General features: G+C 40.1%; 1 protein-coding gene across 1 annotated transcript in view; it reads left to right on the forward strand.

Moving 5' to 3' along the window:
* cacna1ib (calcium voltage-gated channel subunit alpha1 Ib) overlaps positions 1-17,915 on the forward strand; it is a 190,888-nt gene that overhangs the window by 103,431 nt on the left and 69,542 nt on the right. Inside the window, exons 7-10 of the mRNA XM_087810032.1 lie at positions 3,332-3,674; positions 4,354-4,446; positions 9,882-10,221; positions 11,748-12,112. Coding sequence (XP_087666158.1) covers positions 3,332-3,674; positions 4,354-4,446; positions 9,882-10,221; positions 11,748-12,112 — 1,141 coding nt within the window. The remainder of the gene's footprint in view (positions 1-3,331; positions 3,675-4,353; positions 4,447-9,881; positions 10,222-11,747; positions 12,113-17,915) is intronic.

Below are 17,915 nucleotides of genomic sequence, written 5' to 3' on the forward strand. Positions count from 1 at the left end.
TATCATTATCTCGGACTCTTTTCCGACACTTCATTAAAAATGGATTGTACTTCTAGCTTCATGCCTCAACACCTTCCCCGCCGACCTCCTCGCCATCCTCGAACAAGCCACGGGACACATTCATTTTAGCATACATCAGTGGGATAAATGCATAAGAGGAGACTCAAAGTGAGAAATGTACTGTCTTTGTCCTTTCGTAACAGAACCCTGACCTGTATTAGTAAGTAAGTAAGTAATATTTATTTATATAGCGCTTTTCGAGACCAGGGTCACAAAGCGCTATTACAGTTTTTAAAGTTCATAAGTCAAAAATAAGAGAAACCAGATTCATGATTTTGAAAATAAGTAGTGATGGTCTGATGAAGCTTCATGAAACAGTGTCGTGTTGTTCAGAGGTCAGTAGGTGGCGCCATCAGTTTAAAAAGGATGTTTCATTATAACAGGTGTTTAACACAAAGGGAAATAGTTCAGAGACCGCCATCTAGTGGACTCTGAAATTACTGACACTGCTTCATGAAGCTTCATCAGACCATCACTAAATATAAGTTACAACCAAGAAGGCTATTTAATGTTTCATTGACTCATTTTCTACCGTGGATTCTCTGTCCCAGTTTCTCTGGGCACGAGGCGAGGACACCCTGGACAGGACGCCAGTCTCTTGCAGGGCACACACACAGACACACAACCATTCACACACATACCTACGGACAATTTCCCAAAGTTCCCAATCAACCTCAGTATGTTTTTTGGATTGTGGGAGGAAACCGGAGTGCCCGGAGTAAACCTACAAAACACAGTGGAGAGTAAACCCCCCCACAAAGAAAGGCCCTTTCTACGGTCCTGGAAACAAAACAACAACCTTGCTGTGAGGTGATCACCTTCACCAACGTGCACCACCGTGTGCCTGATTCTTTAAACATTTAAAAAGATGTAAGCTTGTGTTTGGGAACTGGGTAAAAAATAGTGGCAAAGTAAAGAAAGATCGATCTCATTTTACCCTCTGAATTTATTGCGTCAATTAAATATTCAAAGAGACGAAGATGCTGAAGTGACTAGAGAGGAGGACATTAAAAGTAGTTCATCAGAGGGAAAGCATGTGTTTGGAGACAGCATTAGGGAGGCCAGATGCTTTAGTGGAAAGGAGAGACAGATTAGGAATCCTGGAGATGCCAGGAACAAAAAAAATGATGATGACGATCAAGTTGGGTTAAGCCCGAGTGTTGTTCTTGCAACTAAACACATGAATTATAAATGATATACATTAAAGGACTTTTAAAAATAATTACCTGACATGACTGTATTATCCGGATGTTGTTCCTGGAGCTGAGCAGTCACTGTCTTCCAGTATAAGTGCAAAATAATCATCAAACACATCAATAAAGAGGAAGGAAAATCCATGAAAAATAAGTACCAACTTCTGTCTAAATTAGAAATCGAATCTAACATTAATAATGGATTCAGATTTGATGTGTGGGATCAGCAGAGGAAGGGCACAGGAATCGCTGTCGTGTCCGATCTCACTCCAGGTGTGAAATTACTCACACTGACACAGTTTGCTGGCCAGTATAATCAGTCTCGTATCGAGGCACACAGTTGATGTGCAACTAGATATAAAGCTACACCAGGATTAATTCTGCTGCTGGTTGTTGCGCTGATCCTTCTCAGCGTAATGCACACGTTGTAAGGGAGACATTTCTGCCAACTGTTGCCAACTTTGTACTCAAAACTGCAGGCTTTTTGTCAAACATAATGGCAACGGGGCCGTCTTTATTATCTTCACAACTTTTACTGATGCAAAACATAGATACATGAAATCTCACTTTAGCTGTTCACACATGTTTTGAGCTAAACTTCCACTCAAGCTTCTCCTGAACTACTTCTGAATAGGGTAGACCAAAAAACTACAATAACTATGATTTACAAGGGAAACCCATTTGTTTGCAACACATTTTCATTGCTCACTGAAACGCTTAAATGGGAAAAAAGCAGCTGCTGGTGCTCCACGCTATACTTATCTCAATTCTCCTTCTATCATTATGAATTTGTTGTCCCGTGTGTAACAACATAAACTTCTCGCCTCTTTCTCCAATGGTGATCCGGGTTCGGAGCAGATGCCTCGGCAAGGAAGCCCAGACTTTCCTCCCCCTCGGTTCTTCGTTCATCATTTTACCGGGGGGACAACAAGGTGTTCCAAGTCTAGCTAAGAGATAAAATCTTGACGCATCCTGGGTCTTCCTCGTGATCGCCTATGGGTGGGACATGTCCTGAACACCTCACCAGTGAGGCTTCTAGGAGGCATTCTAATAAGATGTTTAACCCACCTCTTCGAACTCCCCTCAAAGCAGAAGAGCAGCAGCTTCACTCCAGGGCTACTGTATGTCCCATATCGCGCACTTCTGCACTTACACTTAATATTTTAAGTGCACAAGTGTGTCCAAATGAGCAGTGTGCGAAAATTTAGTGTGCAATCAGCACTAAATTGGCGCACTCAAGCAGCCAGAAAATTCAGTCTGTATCGATGGACACTTTCCAGATACCAATGTAAATGTCTTGAGAAAACAAGTATTTTACCACAAAAAACTCAACAACAATAATAACACAATGAAACACAACTCAATAAATTGTTTCAACTGGCAAAAAGTGCTGTCAAGTGTCAGTGATAGTGACCTGACGGCCGGTTGCGATCAGAGTTAAAAACGATTATATCATTATCTTGTTTTTTTGGTCAGATGATAGGGACGTAGTTGACACGTTATACCAAGAGTTAACCCATTGATTCAACTCTCTCTTCACAATGTAAGATCAGTGTTGCATCAACTGCATCACAAGGTGAGATCAAGACCCCAGGTACTAGAAATCCAGGGCAGAAACTTTTCCCTCGCACATGTCTAACAGGTCTATGTCACCTGACCCGAAACCAAAACCCCTAAAGCCCTTGCCTGTGCCCGGAAAGTCTTTGTCCGACCCCCACTGTTAAAAAGTGTTACACTGCAGACCAAACGCTGGCACTGGTCAGAAAGGTAACAGACAGTCTTAATCAGATTATTCAACCAATTCTGCTGGACAAACCAACAGGATACGGCAAGGTGTAGTGCGTTCTCCACAGAGTTCATCGAATGCTTTATCATCTTGTGAAGTTTGCACTACAAAATTTGGTGATGATGTTAATCTCTACGAAGTCTCTTTAAAAACAACTGTATGAAGAAGATATCATTTAGTGATTTGGTTGAATTATATCGTTTAGTAGTCCAACAATGAGATGGATAGTTAAGAACAAAGCTGCTGGTAATCGCCCGCTCCTGCTCACCTTGTCAACCCTCCTCCTTCTCAGATCTAAAGGGATCAGCTTGCCCCGACCCTACTACATGGCGGACATGGATGACGAAAGGCCGTTCATCTGCTCCCTGCCTGTCGACAACGGCATCATGTCTTGCTCCGACGTCCCGGCCCGGCGGGAAGGAGGGAGGACGTGCTGCCTGGACAAGGACGACATATTGTACCGTCAGTCCCTGGGTCTGAGTCCGGAGCCGATGGATAACGGCAGCTTCAGTGTGGCGGGACTGTGCGTGAACTGGAACCAGTATTATACCAGGTGTCACACCGGCTACACTAACCCTCATAAAGGTGCAATCAACTTCGACAACATTGCCTATGCGTGGATCGTTATATTTCAGGTATTTTTTCCATTTACTTGGATTGTTTCATTTATATATATTATTGGCACTTTTTTCTTTTACCTCACTTGGTATTGAACCCACAACTAACAACATGATCCAGGGAGCTTATTCAACTGCTAATATTGAATAGTTTCACTCATTTTAAATTCAACAAAGAGCATTTAAATAAAAAAGGTCTTTTAATGAATGAAAAGTATAGGATCTATAAGTTTTGTGACACATTTATTATTTAGTTTTATTCGCTTTTTATTTGAATAAAAAGGAAATTCTTAATAGGATCAGAATCTACTGATGGTTCCTGAACTTCCGGACCAGAGGAGAGAAATCCTTCCAGACTGTTGCTCCTAAGCTTTGGAACCATCTCTGTGTTTGATGATCTACTGACTCCTTCAAGAAACATCTGTGTTTGATGATCTACTGACTCCTTCAAGAAACATCTGTGTTTGATGATCTACTGACTCCTTCAAGAAACATCTTAAGACCTTTTTATTTGTGCCTTTTCCTCATTTTCTGGGACTCCTGTGTTTGTCTTATGTGTCTTATCCTTTTAAAGTATATATTTTAACTTTGTATTGTTTTTGTTATAGCGCTTTGTGACCCTGGTCTAGAAAGACAAGCTTAAGAAATAACAACTTACTTACTTTCTTACTACTTTCTTGTTGTTTATCTTTTGTAGGTCATCACACTTGAAGGTTGGGTGGAGATCATGTACTACGTGATGGACGCTCATTCTTTCTACAACTTCATCTACTTCATCCTGCTCATTATTGTAAGTTTCTCACAATGTAAAAACGTTTACAAATAATAACCATGGGAAAATACTTCTTGAAATATAGAACGGGAAGACTTTTTTGTGTTCCGGGTTATGTTTTCCATGAAGATTTCAAGGTTCCATGGTTCAATTCAAATGTCATTCAATTTCTACTCGCCCTCATGTCGACTAAAGGTTGGGATTAGTTTCAGAGTAATCTGTTCTTTTTTAGATTTATTGACAAAAATGTTTGTTCATTTTAATGTAGCGACTGAAGCTCAGCTGTCCTCATCTTCGTCCAAAAAGACACTTAAAAACACCCAAAAACCTCAATACTGCTCCGTCTGTATTGTCCATCTTGTATTGAAGCCTCGATAAAAAATTCAAGGAGAGACTCTTCATGTACTTAAAATAAATATTCTTTTTTTTTTTTTTGCAATTCCTCTTTTCGAGGTTTCAAAAGAGGTACTTTACAGACGAGCAGTATTGGGGTATTTAGATGTTTTAAGTGACTTTGTGGACACAGATGAAGATGGACAGCTGAGCTCCAATTTCTACATTAAAATAAACAAACATTTTTGCCCCTGACTCTTAAAAGAGAACACTCTGAAACTATATCTAATGCGTTTACGTATCTGATTAGAGTGGTTTCCACTGCAGGTGGAGCAGCTGCTCTCTCGGCCCTCTGATCGTCACTATAGTGGCCCCTTAAGCTGTACACCTCCCATCACTCATGGAGCAGTTGTTGGGCTGATTATTCCTAGTCATGCCGAGGTCCACACATGCATACAAACCTCCCTTATCATGGACACACACACAGGGACAAAAAGAACAGCATTTTCTCTACATCCAAATATACAACGATCATCCTATTGTTGGATACATTTTTATTTTCTAATGCTTGTTTTGTCTTTGGGCTCGAAGGGAGGGGGGGGGGTACAGTTGTCAACTCCCTGAGAACTCTGCAGCATTTTTTGCCCCTTTTTGTTTGTATAATCATCTTAAAACTGTGACTCAAGCCTGAATTTACTCAGACGCATTGTAATATGACATGGAAAACCACAACCTTCTTTCAGCTATACATCCAACTCTAACGTGTGGCCTTTCTGTGTGGAGTTTGTATGTTCTCGCTGTGTGGGTTTACTCCGGGCACTCTGGTTTCCTCCCACAGTTCAAAAAACTTAGAGGTTGATTGGGAACTTTTGAAAATAGTCCGTAGGTATGAGTGTGTGTGTGAATGGTTGTTTGTCTTTGTGTCCCCCATGACGGACTGGAGTCTTGTCCAAGGTGTCCCCTGCCTCTTGCCCTATGAAACTGGGATAGGCTTCACCACCACCCTCATAAGGGAACCAGTGGCACAGAAAAAGAATGAATGAATGAAAATATATGTTTGGAATTTCATTTAAATTGGATGTAATGCCTTTCCACGTAACTGATGGACTTACCCTCCCCCACTAAATCATCACTGAGAGGTCAGTAGCTACTGTACATGCTGATTTTCAAGCATCTTATCAAACGGTTCGGAAATCTATACGTTTTTGGACCTGTTGTTCCCAACCTCTGGTCCGTGAGACATTTGTTACTTGGCGGCAAAGAAAGAAAAAAAAATCTGTTCTATCGCGTATTACTGCATAAAATGTGTTTCATTTTGAAAGTAAAAAAACAACCAGATTTTTCTCTTAAATAACATTATCATTAGCTTGACTTGATGAGTCAAAACAAAACTCCTGAGTCAGCGTCCTCATTTTATATAAATAATGCTTGAACACGAACTGACAGATTGGCACAAAGTTTTTAAAGCAAGGAGACACAAACATACAGAACACAATAGATGCAAACACATCTGGTTGTAACCAGTCAAGAACACGTGTTGATTCAGTTGCATTGTGAGATGTATTTTTTACATGCACTCAATTTTAGGTCATACTATTGTATTTTTACATTTTTACTTTTATGCTAATAATACTGGAATACTTAAAAAGACACAAGGTGAAGTTGGTAAACAAACCTTTCATGACCATATTCCTTCTTTTAATAAGAATGCATCAGTTACACTAAACCTTCCCTCTCTGTCACTTCTAATCCGACACAGACAGTTGTGACAGGCTTTCTTGTTAGAGCTCGTTTCAAGTCTCATGGAATTGTGTCAAGACTGGGAATATTTGAGTGTTTTTTTCATATCTATGTTTTTTCTCGCCTCTCTGGCAGAAGGATCGGGACGGTTTTAATCATGTAACTCTATGAAGCCGAGCAGGGAAACACGAGTCATTCATGGCAGAAGAAGAACAAAGTCGCCTGTAATGTTGAAGCGATGGTTCTTTGGCTTTTTTCATGCGGATTTAAAGTGTGAAATTATGCTTGAAGAGGAATGTGATTGAGAGCTTGTTTGAAGAGGAGTGACACTGTATAGTTATAATGTGGAGGCCATTGCACCAAGAAAAAACACTTCTTCTTCTTAACGTTTAGATATTTTTATTTTATAGTTTCTCAAATTGTGTTTTGTTTTTTTTGGAACATGATGTTCTTTACTCAGGAAACAATGTTTTCATGGCTCAAGTACTGACAGGACTTCTAGAAAATGGGTCATGTGGCAACAGAGATACCACTTACACTGTTCTGACACCGGGGGGAGGCAAAAACGATGTTTTCAAAGTTACTTATTGTTGCTTTAATTTTTTGTGTAAAAAAGGATTTTAAAGCTTTGATTGTTAATTGTTATCATATAGAAAACACCATCATGGTGATATACCTGCAGTTATAAGGTAATGCACCCACCCTGCACGTTATAGACCCCTGGATGCCCAAAAGGTTTTAGGGTGGAGGGCAACTCCATGAGGTCACAAGAAGGGGGGCGCACTGAAATATAATATAATATATCATATAATATATCATATAAAACATTAAATATATCCAGAATTGTAACTTTTCTTCAAAGCTAGGGGGCAAACAATTAAAAAAAAATCAATCATATTTAAATGTATACCAAGGTAGGGGCTATACATTCTCTCTCTTCTCTTTCTTTCATTTTTCTAAAGACTATTACTGAAGCAAACCTACATCCCTTATCTACAGAGAATAGCAGGTTGGATTTCTTTTCCCTTTTTTTTTCTGTCAGTGCGCTCTCGCAAGCTCTGTGAACATTCATTTGAAGAGTCGTCGAAGAACAGCGAGAGAAATGCACGAAGACACTTTGAAATGTGTAGCTATTTATTTGCTTTCTCAAGTGGTCCCTAACTTGCTAAGAGTAAAATCAATATCAGAGTCTATTTGTCTATTTGTCACACACTGCAGTGTGTGCATCCTTAACAATTCCTCACTTGTAAGCAGAGAAGCTTTTCCTTCAGGAGTGGAAAAATGTTTACCTTTACTGTTGCCTTTCTTTTTACCTTACAATGAATTTCGGGTTAGGAGTAGTGATGGTTCCGCTTCATGAAGCATTGTCATTATTGTCAGAGTCCACTAGATGGCGTCTCTGCACTATTGTCCTTTGTTTTGAACAACTGTTCTAATGAAACGTCACATCATTTTTTAAACGGATGGCGCCACCTACTGACCTCTCAACAACATGACACTGTTTCATGAAACTTCATCAGACCATCACAAGTTAGGAGCCTCAGACTTTTTTAAAACGATTATGTTATTCGAAGCTTTAAATGAAGCATTTCTTGGTTCCTGATATACGTTACAAGAAGTTGATGTACAATAACAATAAGGATTCTTTTGTCAGTCGATTCAATGTGAACAGAACGATATTCGCTTCAGAGGCCTGGTAACAACAGCAGCACAACAATACAAAACATGAAATCTTGGAGTACGAAGGGATTTGTTCCACAAAGAGGACTGAGTCAGACATGGACAGGACCATTGTTGGAAAAGGTCTGCGAATACTTTCCTTCCCTAAAGAGCCTCTTGTCTCTATGTTTTCTCTAGAGAAACATCAAAGGCAAAAAAAGGGGTTTCTTAAACTTAAACCAAATAATTAATTGTGCAACATTTTTTACTGCACCCTCCCTTTGCTATTCCATTAGATGGTTCTAAACATTTTATTGTGCAAAATATTCATCTTGAAAAAGAGAACAAAATTCACTGTATTGAAGTTTAGACAATTATACTGATTCAGAAAATTGTCACAGCAGTTTATATAATGACACAACCAGCCAAACTAGTGATGGTTTGATGAGGATATATGAAGCAGGTTCAATAATGATGTGAGGTTATGATAAAATAGTTGTTTAAGTTATTAATTATAGAACAGAAGAGTGCCACCTAGTGGGGTCTAAACAAAAGGACGCGGCTTTATGAAGCCTTATCAACCTATACATGGGTCAAACACAGGTGGCCTACATTGTTAAAGAACAACTAATGTGTTAATAAAATAAGTAAAGTTTGTTTTAAATAGACGTTGGACTCTATTGTATGATCAGTATGTGTGTGTTTGTACAAAACTCTATTTTCATTGAAATATTGACATTAGTAAATGATCTTAAGCCCCGCCCACTGAAAACAGTTTAATTTTCTGGAGAAATCTTGCCCTTTACTTTAACCACACCCACTCTGCTGTGATTGGTTAAACAACAAGGTTTGTCACCGTGCGTAATCAATCCTGGAAGTGCCCACCTCCAAGGGACTCGTTGTATGAACAAAGCGGGTGTGATTTCAGCTGGCTTGAGGGAAGTGAAGCCATTATTATGGACTCCGCTCTCGTAACCTCTCGTTCGCCCAGATTTCAGATGAAGGAGAACTTTATAAGGTAATGACTTCAAACCTTGGTCATGATGAGGGACTTACTGCATCTTGGAGAGAAAGACGTCAACATTTGAAACATTCAAAGCTTCTTAAGACGCTATATATCACTTGCTGCAGGTTTAAACATATCTTTTTACCCTTTTTTTTCATTAAAAATCATCTTAACACTATAAACTACATTAGCGGGCCTTGTCATCACTTTTCAATTCAAGTTTTAAATACTTTATAATTAACTAATAAGGTTTGTTTCTATGTCCTTGTGCTATTGGAGGCTTATACTGAAACACTGAAATCCAATTGTAATTCAGTAGCTCTGTCAGAGTGTGAGCACAAATATTTGATGGCATTAGCAGGAGCGCTGAATGGTGGTTGGGTTTTTTTTTAGTCTGTGAGTCAAGAGAGCTCGCTTGGAAGCTGCAACCCTGACCACAAATCTCTCCTCCCGATCAATGAATTGCCTCTCTGCACACTAAACGCACACTGACTCGATTTGACACATGTCCAGGGGTTCATGTGGAGAGCAGAGGGCGGTCATCGGCTTGAACAATGGCTATCGATCACGGTCTAGCCAAGAGATTTTGACATGCCTCCACTCTAACTCTGCACCACAAATCATTTCGTTTTGCCACTTTATTGTGTACATATATCATTTTAACTGAATCTCAGTTAAAACAAAACAATCTATTTTGGTTTTCTCATTCTTTTAGGTGGGCTCCTTCTTCATGATCAATCTCTGCCTCGTCGTCATTGCAACTCAGTTCTCGGAGACGAAGCAGCGCGAGCATCAGCTGATGCAAGAGCAGAGAGCGCAGCGATCATCCTCCTCCACCCTGGCCAGCGAACCCGGAGACTGCTACGAGGAGCTGTTCCAGCTGGTGTGCCACTGCATCCGGAAGGTTAAGAGGCAGACCGCTAATTTCTTCTACGCCCTGCGGGGGAAACCACGAGGCTTTCGTGGCGTCGGTAGAGGTCGCAGAGGTGAGAAAAGGGAAAGAAGGACCAACGCAAGGGGAGGACCACCTGAGAGGAGAGCAGTGCCGCGACATGGTTAGTAACGCTCAACGATGAGGCGTTCATTTTTAAGGGATTTTTCTTGAAGAAATGATCTTCTTCAGTTGGCGGTGGTGTGACAAACGGTTATACGGTATAGTGTTGGTTCGATGAAGCTTCATGAAGCAGTGTCATTATGTTCAGAGTCCACTAGATGGCGGTCTCTGCACAAATTTTCCCTTTGTTTTGAACAACCTTTCTATTGAAATATCAAATCAATTTTTAAAGTGATGGCGCCACCTACTGACCTCTAAACAACGTGACACTGTTTCATGAAGCTTTCGAAAACGTACCATATAATGTAACAAAATGCAAAACATTCAAACTTAACTGTATCCTCTTCTTTGATCAAAATAACCCGTCGGCCTTCGGCAAAGTTGATTTATGAACTGACCCTTTTTTTAATGGAATCCCTTAAATTGTCTCATATATCAGGCAATTACACATTATGACCTTTTCAGCTCATCGTTCAGCAGTTGCACTTGCTCTGAATGTTCTTTGTTGTAGTTTTCCTGCACATAAATGTTAAAATACACTTTGTTTTTATGAGAGAAAATGATTCACAATTTGACAAAGATTTCAGCAGACCAGTGCATTATGGGTTTGTACACTATTGGTCATGAAGCAGTGTCATTATGTTCAGAGTCCACTAGATGGCGGTCTCTGTGCTGTTTTCCTCTTTTTTTTTAAACAACCGTTCTAATGAAACATCATTTTAACTGATGGACTTGAGGATTAATCGCTCATTTAATTCTGTGTTTGGTGGAGTAAGAGCGCCTTTTGAAAACTGCAATGACGATATAATAACGAACTCAGAACTCTACTAACTAAAATGTGTGACTTTGAAAATAATGACACTGCTCCATGAAGCTTCATCAGACCATCAGTATCAGAGACCACTAGATGGCGGTCTCTGCACTATTTTCCTAATGAAACATTAGAACAGTTTTCAAACGGATGGCGCCACCTACTGACCTCTGAACACTATGACACTGTTTCATGAAGCTTCATCACTATTGTTCACTAGTCATGAGTGTGGTTTAGTTTGACAAACAAAAACATTTAGTTTTCAATTTTGTGTTACAAATGCCTTATTAAACATTTCTCAATTTTGTATATATTATTTTTTCTTTGAAGGCTAAAGGCTCATCTAATCACAATGCCTTGATTTTAAGTGAGATATCCATTATTTCTAATTGAAAATTGTATCGTCAGACTGAGACTCATCAGTACAGAAATGTGTTGAGAAGCCACTTAGCATGTACCTCCTTGGTGGATGTGTGGTTGGAGTTTAAAAAAACAATTGTCATCAGCTAATCTTGGTGTTGATGGAATCTCGTGCTACCCTACTATCGCAAAAACCTATGGTCCTTAAATGAGGTGATATCGCCTCAGAAGAAACATGAACTGAAACACTCTTAACTCTAAATCTTTGGCTCAAACACTTTCGATCTGTTTCGGCGAGTTTTTAAAATCGAGCGGCAATAGATGAACATTTTCCTTTCTGTCTTCAACTATCTCAGGCCCACCGTGTCCTCACCATAACAGGCCCAACCACGCCGAGCCCATGGCGCTCACCGCCACCACGGCCACGGAAGGCTGCTCCCAGTGCGTGGCCGCCCTGGCCGTCGCCGGCGGGGCTCTTCATGTTCGCGTCGCCACCGACAAGACGGAAGACGGTGCCCTGGAAGAAAGCGACAAAGACGGCGGCAAAGAGAGAGGAAGGAGGAGCCCGGAGGACGAACGACCCAAGATGAATATCAGGACCCTGTGCTACCAAATCCGGCTGAAGCTGTGGGGGATCGTGGAGAGCAAGTACTTCAACCGAGGAATCATGATCGCCATCCTGATAAACACCATCAGCATGGGCATTGAACATCACGAGCAGGTATACAGTCCATGCTTTTGATGCTAAAGACACTTAATCTGAATTAAAAAATAATGTAATTACTAAAACGATCAAAACAAGGGGCTCTGTTCCGTCGCTCAACACGACGTCACTCCCCGTTCATGTTCTTGTGCTTCGATGGACAATCAGAGTGTGTCATGGGTCGTTTATTAGTTTCAAGTCAAACAAAAAAAAAAGCTTTACGATCGATCGGTCACCCTTCCTCCCGGCGACTGTACAGGTCAATAGCCTCGGGCAGAAATGGTCCCGATCTGTAGAAACATCGCTATATATAAGGCAAATTTCCGGTCCGGGAGTTCCTCCCTTTCCGGCCAAATGGTTCTTTTAAGTTCCCTGTGTCCCGATCCCCCGTAGAGAGACATCCTAATTTGTTTTCTTGTAATCTAATCGTTCAAATGTTCTCGGGTGGGGGTTTCCGTCTTTTAGCCCCCCTTTCCCGGATGTGTCTTGCTTCGTTCTTTGATCTACGATTTAAGGTGTGATTGACAGTTGAAATTACCAGTGTTGTCTCTCTAATTCTGTTTCAAGCTTGTCTTGAAACAGTGTGATCAGTCTGGAGTGAAATGTTGATTGTGAATGCGTATTCAAACGTTAAAGCTCTTAGATGAGGCGAGTAATTTATACTTTATATTTTGATTATCTTTAAGCATTCATTTAAGTATGGCGTATAAGTATAGTGTAGAATAATTTGAATCTAACATTACCACATACAATAACATATATTTTCCTAATTCTGTGCAAGTGCCTTGAGCAGACCGCCCATCAAAATGTCTCGCTCTCGATGCCATCGCCCACTCACTCATGCCGCAGTCGTCTCAAATCGCGGAGCGGCTAAAAATAGAGAGACAGACAGGGTGAAGCAGACACAGACTTTTCCCCTTTAATGGGGCGGAAACAGTCTGATGGAATCCTCGTTGTCACGCAGGCCGTTTGAGCAAATGGCAAACCGCTCGGTCCGTGTTTGAACACGACAACTATTCTGTTCCCGTCCGAGAGTTTCTGTCCCAGAGCGACTGGTTGAACAAACACACAGGCGGTTTAATCATTCAGCTGTGGTGGTTTCGAAATCGGTCACAAGTCTTCGATTAAAGACACTATCTGTGGGCTTTGAAGGTGAATCGTGCTCCCGCGGGTGCATGTTGTTGAATTATAAACGCTGCAAACAAAATAGCAGCTCTTGACAGGTCAGTTTGTCAATTTATCTTAAATTCAAAAACTCCATAATTACTTAAAAATAGAACAAATGTTACATATTATTGCTTTAAATTCAATGGCCTGTAATCCACTACACTTTTGGAATATCCAGAGAACTCACTCAAGCAGCTCATTGACAACCATATATATATTTATTTGTTGCCCAATTTTATTGACCTGCGTCTATATATGTTTATCGATATAATTCAGGATTGATTTATCGGCGCAGATATGAAACCTTTTTGTCTTCATCATGATCAGCCAATTAATTGAGAAATGTATGCAAATATATACATTTTTTGATAAGATGCCTTGTATATTCATACACAAGGATATATAGATACGACTTTATATTATTACTCTTTTAAAATAAATCAACTATGGATACATGGATGAGATAGACCCGGAAGAAACACAATCGCTTTCTCGGCACCTCTTTGTCACACACGAATAACACATGTGATGTTTAGATTGCTACGGTGCGTTCAAGAGCATCGTACATATTATAAATAAACAGTAAACGTGTTCAGTATAACTGAACATACATAAACCATGTGAGCATTCCTACAATTGCAGTTTGCAAAATGAGACAAACGTGCCGTTATTTATGTGATAAGTGAAGTTTATGTCGTGGGTTTGGTCGTCATTTATTTTATTCAACACTTGTGTTGTTTTTTTTATTGTCCTATAAACAAGTCCATCCACAACCTCGCCCCTCCCTACCTGTCTGACCTCATGCACTCCAACAATAAGACTCGCTCGGTCCGTTCCTTCCTCCTCCATCCACCTCTGTTTCCTTTACTCGCATCAGCCTTCAGTCGCTCTGTTCCCAAAATCTGGAACTCTCCCCCCCTCTTCAAATCTGAACTCATAACCCACCTGTTCCGCACCGCTAACCCCTCATAACTCCTTCCATCTGCTGTTACCACCCTTTTGTTTTTATCCTCCTGTGTTCTGTGATTTTGTTGCTTTGTGTGATTTGATTGTGAAGCGTCCTTGACTTCTTTTGAATAAATTTATTATTATTATTATTATTAGAAGTAGTAGTAGTAGTAGTGATGGTTTGATGAAGCTTCATGAAGAAGTGTCATTATTTTCAGAGTCCACTAGATGGCGGTCTCTGCACTATTTTCCTTTGTTTGAACAACTGTTCTAATGAAACATCATTTTTAAACTGATGGCGCCACCTACTGACCTCTGAACAACATGACACTGTTTCATGAAGCTTCATCAGACCAGCACTACTACTACTTCTACTACTTCATTTTCTTTTTGTCTAATTTAATAGATTTTATGATCAATGATTAAAAAAAAAAAACTTGTTGCTTTGGAAAAAGAAAAAACAATGGCCTGTTTAAACTCCCAAAATGACTACTGTACACCCCGATTAAAATGAGAAACATTTTTTGGTAAAGTTTTATACGTAATTGGAAACAATGAGCTCAAAAGAGTAAGTAAGTAAGTAAGTAAGTAAGTAAGTAATATTTATTTATATAGCGCTTTTCGAGACCAGGGTCACAAAGCGCTTAAACAATCAAAACAATACTCAAAAAAGTACATACTTTAAAGATCAAGATAATACTGAGAACAACACAGGAGTTCCAGAAAATCAAGGAAAAGCCTGAACAAATAGAAACGTCTTAAGATGTTTCCTGAAGGATTCATTAGATCCATCAAGCGCAAAGAGAGAGAAGATTGTTCCAAAGCTTAGGAGCAACAGCCTGAAAAGATTTCTCTCCTCTGGTCCTGAGCCGTGTGCGTGGAACCATAAGTAGATTCTGATCCACAGACCTCAGAGCCCGAGCTGGGGTGTAAGGCTGGATCAGATCAGTGATGTAAGGAGGAGCCTGACCATGAATAGATCTGAAAGTAAGAACCAGAATTTTGAAGAATAAGAATTTTGAAGAAGAAGAGTGGCAGTAATGTTCCAGAACTCCATGTCAAAGGATCCTGATGATTATTTTGATCACCAACAATGGGATTAGCTGTTCTTTGTCGCCATATCCACAATATTTAATTGAAATAAATCTTTTAGTTTTTTTAGCTGACAGACAAATATCAGAAAACCACTGTGAAAGAAGTAAAAAAAATAAACTAAGACTAAATAAATGCATGATGAATTATAATATTGTTGCGTTCATGTCTTCTGTGATGGAAACGTCATTCATGAGCACAGTGCCATTCCAGCATCAGCATGTTTGTTGTGCAAATATCCGCCGATGATCAGAGATTCTGTTTAATATATTCATGGCAAACAAATCAGATTCTGATTATCCATCCCCACTCTCGCAGACCGAGGCATGATTTCCATTCATATCCGCGGATGAAACGGCAAGAATGATAAATCTCGACGCTTCAGTTCACTTCCTTCATTGTTCGCAGTTAACCCTTCGTGGAAGCGAAAGACTTTTCGAAACTTCCGATGTCTGCTTCTGGAATGCGCACTTCGCGACATGTGTTCCCAGGTGTGTGTTAATGAGATGTCGGAACAGGATCTCCAGGGGCCGCCGAGCCGTTTGGCTGGTCTGCAAACAGTGGTCATCCCTCACATCATTACCAAAGCTGCTGGCCATGCATCATTAGCCTGTGTTTTCACGCGACTAAACACTCATTAGCACAGAAACACAGAGACGTTTGCAACTCTGCCCGTGTTTGTTGCGAGATATGTAAACATGGAGGAAGGAAAAAGGGAAGAATTGCTTTCTTATTATTTCCGGGTTCTATAATGTCATTTGAAGACCGTTCAGTTATGAGGGAATGAAATGCTGATTTGAAGATTGTGCCGTACTTAGCCTTCTTACCGATCCTGACTGCTCACTTGTTTATATTCAATTCAATTCAATTCAATTCAATTTTATTTAAAGTGTCTTATCATAACAAAGTTATCTCAAGACACTATACAGTTGAAATAAGACTACAGTTGATTAAGGAAAAATAGATCCCAGCAATTCAACAAAGAGCAAGAAACAAAACACTGTACAGTGAGCAATGGCGAGGAAAAACTTCCTTTTAGAAGGCAGAAACCTCGAGCAGAACCCGACTCATTGTTGACGGCTGGGAGGAAGGATGGGGGGTAGACAGATGGATAAGGAGAGGAGTGAGGGAGGATATAGTGAGAGAAAAGAGTGTAGGAGGGTCCATGGGGGTGCTGGAGAGAACTCGGGATCTGATCTGTCATCTAAAGAAAAGAAAGCCCTGCTGGAGACTTCTCTCATCAATTGACAGCTGAAGACAAACTCTTACATGAAGAACTATTTAGGGACAAAAGTCTTAAAACCTCTAGCTGTTGCAAGTGTCCGTCACGTAAAGATAGTAAAGATTATCTATTTTTTTTCAATGTGTGGCAAGCATAAATATTACCATAATTATAGGCATATTAAGCGCACCCAAACAAAATACCACTGCCAAATGTAAATAGTCATGTTAGCATGATCGCGTCATAGCAAGAAGGTTGCCGGTTTACTGCCAGGTTGAGAGGAAGCCAACATGTTGCCTTGAATTTGTATGTTTCTCCCTGTGTTGCCTGGGTTTACTCCGGGCACTCCGGTTTCCTCCCACAAAAACATACAGAGGTTGATTGAGAACTTTTGGAAAAATTGTCCATAGGAATGAGTGTGTGTGTGAATGTTTGTATCTTTGTGTGAAGTGCAGCATCCTGGCGTCCTGTCCAGGGTGTCCCCCGCCCCTTGCACGATGAAACTGGGATAGGCTTCAGCCCCCCCGCGACTCCTTTAAGAGAATAAACGGTAGAAAATTAATGAATAAATTAAAGCATTTTGTACGAACAGTACCGGTCAAACGTTTGGACACACACTTTCGTTTCTTTAATTTAATTAGATTGTAGATGATCACTTGAGGCATAAAAAACTATATGTTAATAAATGTGGAATTATTAACTCAACAATTATTTGAAATAACTGAAATCTTCCTTATAAGTAATTTTTTTTCTTCTAATGACTGATCTTTTTCTTGATGAATTCAAGGGAGTTTTGACCTGTCATTGGTTTTAACTTCACAAAGTGTCTTCTCCGTGTTACTTTGTGGAATGTTTTGACATTTTAATGGACTTGGGTCCATCAGTTGTGTAGAAGTTCAGGTTAAAACACAGTCGACAGTCTTATTGGACAAATTGTTAGAATTCATATTACAACAAGAACTAAACAGCTAAATAAAGAAAAGAAACAAGACCAGAAACTTGCACAAACTGGACTGTATATAGAACATAAGCCACAGGTTTCCATGGTTACAAATAACCAGTAGAAAGCCAGGATTCGATCTGTTATCAAAGTACCTTAAAATGTGTAAAATGTGACTGTTGTGCACCCGGCCATCACTACTAAAACGGCATCAACATTCTTGTAATTTTTTCATGAAATAAAACATAACGACAGGTCAAAAGCACGGCATGTTGGAAACGAAAACACACTTTAGGCAGCAAAAAATGGTGGGGTCGCTCTTTTCTACCTTTTCTTGCGCCATTGAAGTCTTCAGTTTATGAATCGAACAGCCTTGGAAGGACGTTTACAGTTTCTCTTTCAATGTCGCTGTCAAACTCACTTTCATCTTGAGCCACGTTCGTCATCGCGCT

This window comes from Callionymus lyra, chromosome 1 (assembly GCF_982586985.1).
Source record: "Callionymus lyra chromosome 1, fCalLyr1.hap1.1, whole genome shotgun sequence".
NCBI classification, from domain to species: domain Eukaryota; kingdom Metazoa; phylum Chordata; class Actinopteri; order Syngnathiformes; family Callionymidae; genus Callionymus; species Callionymus lyra.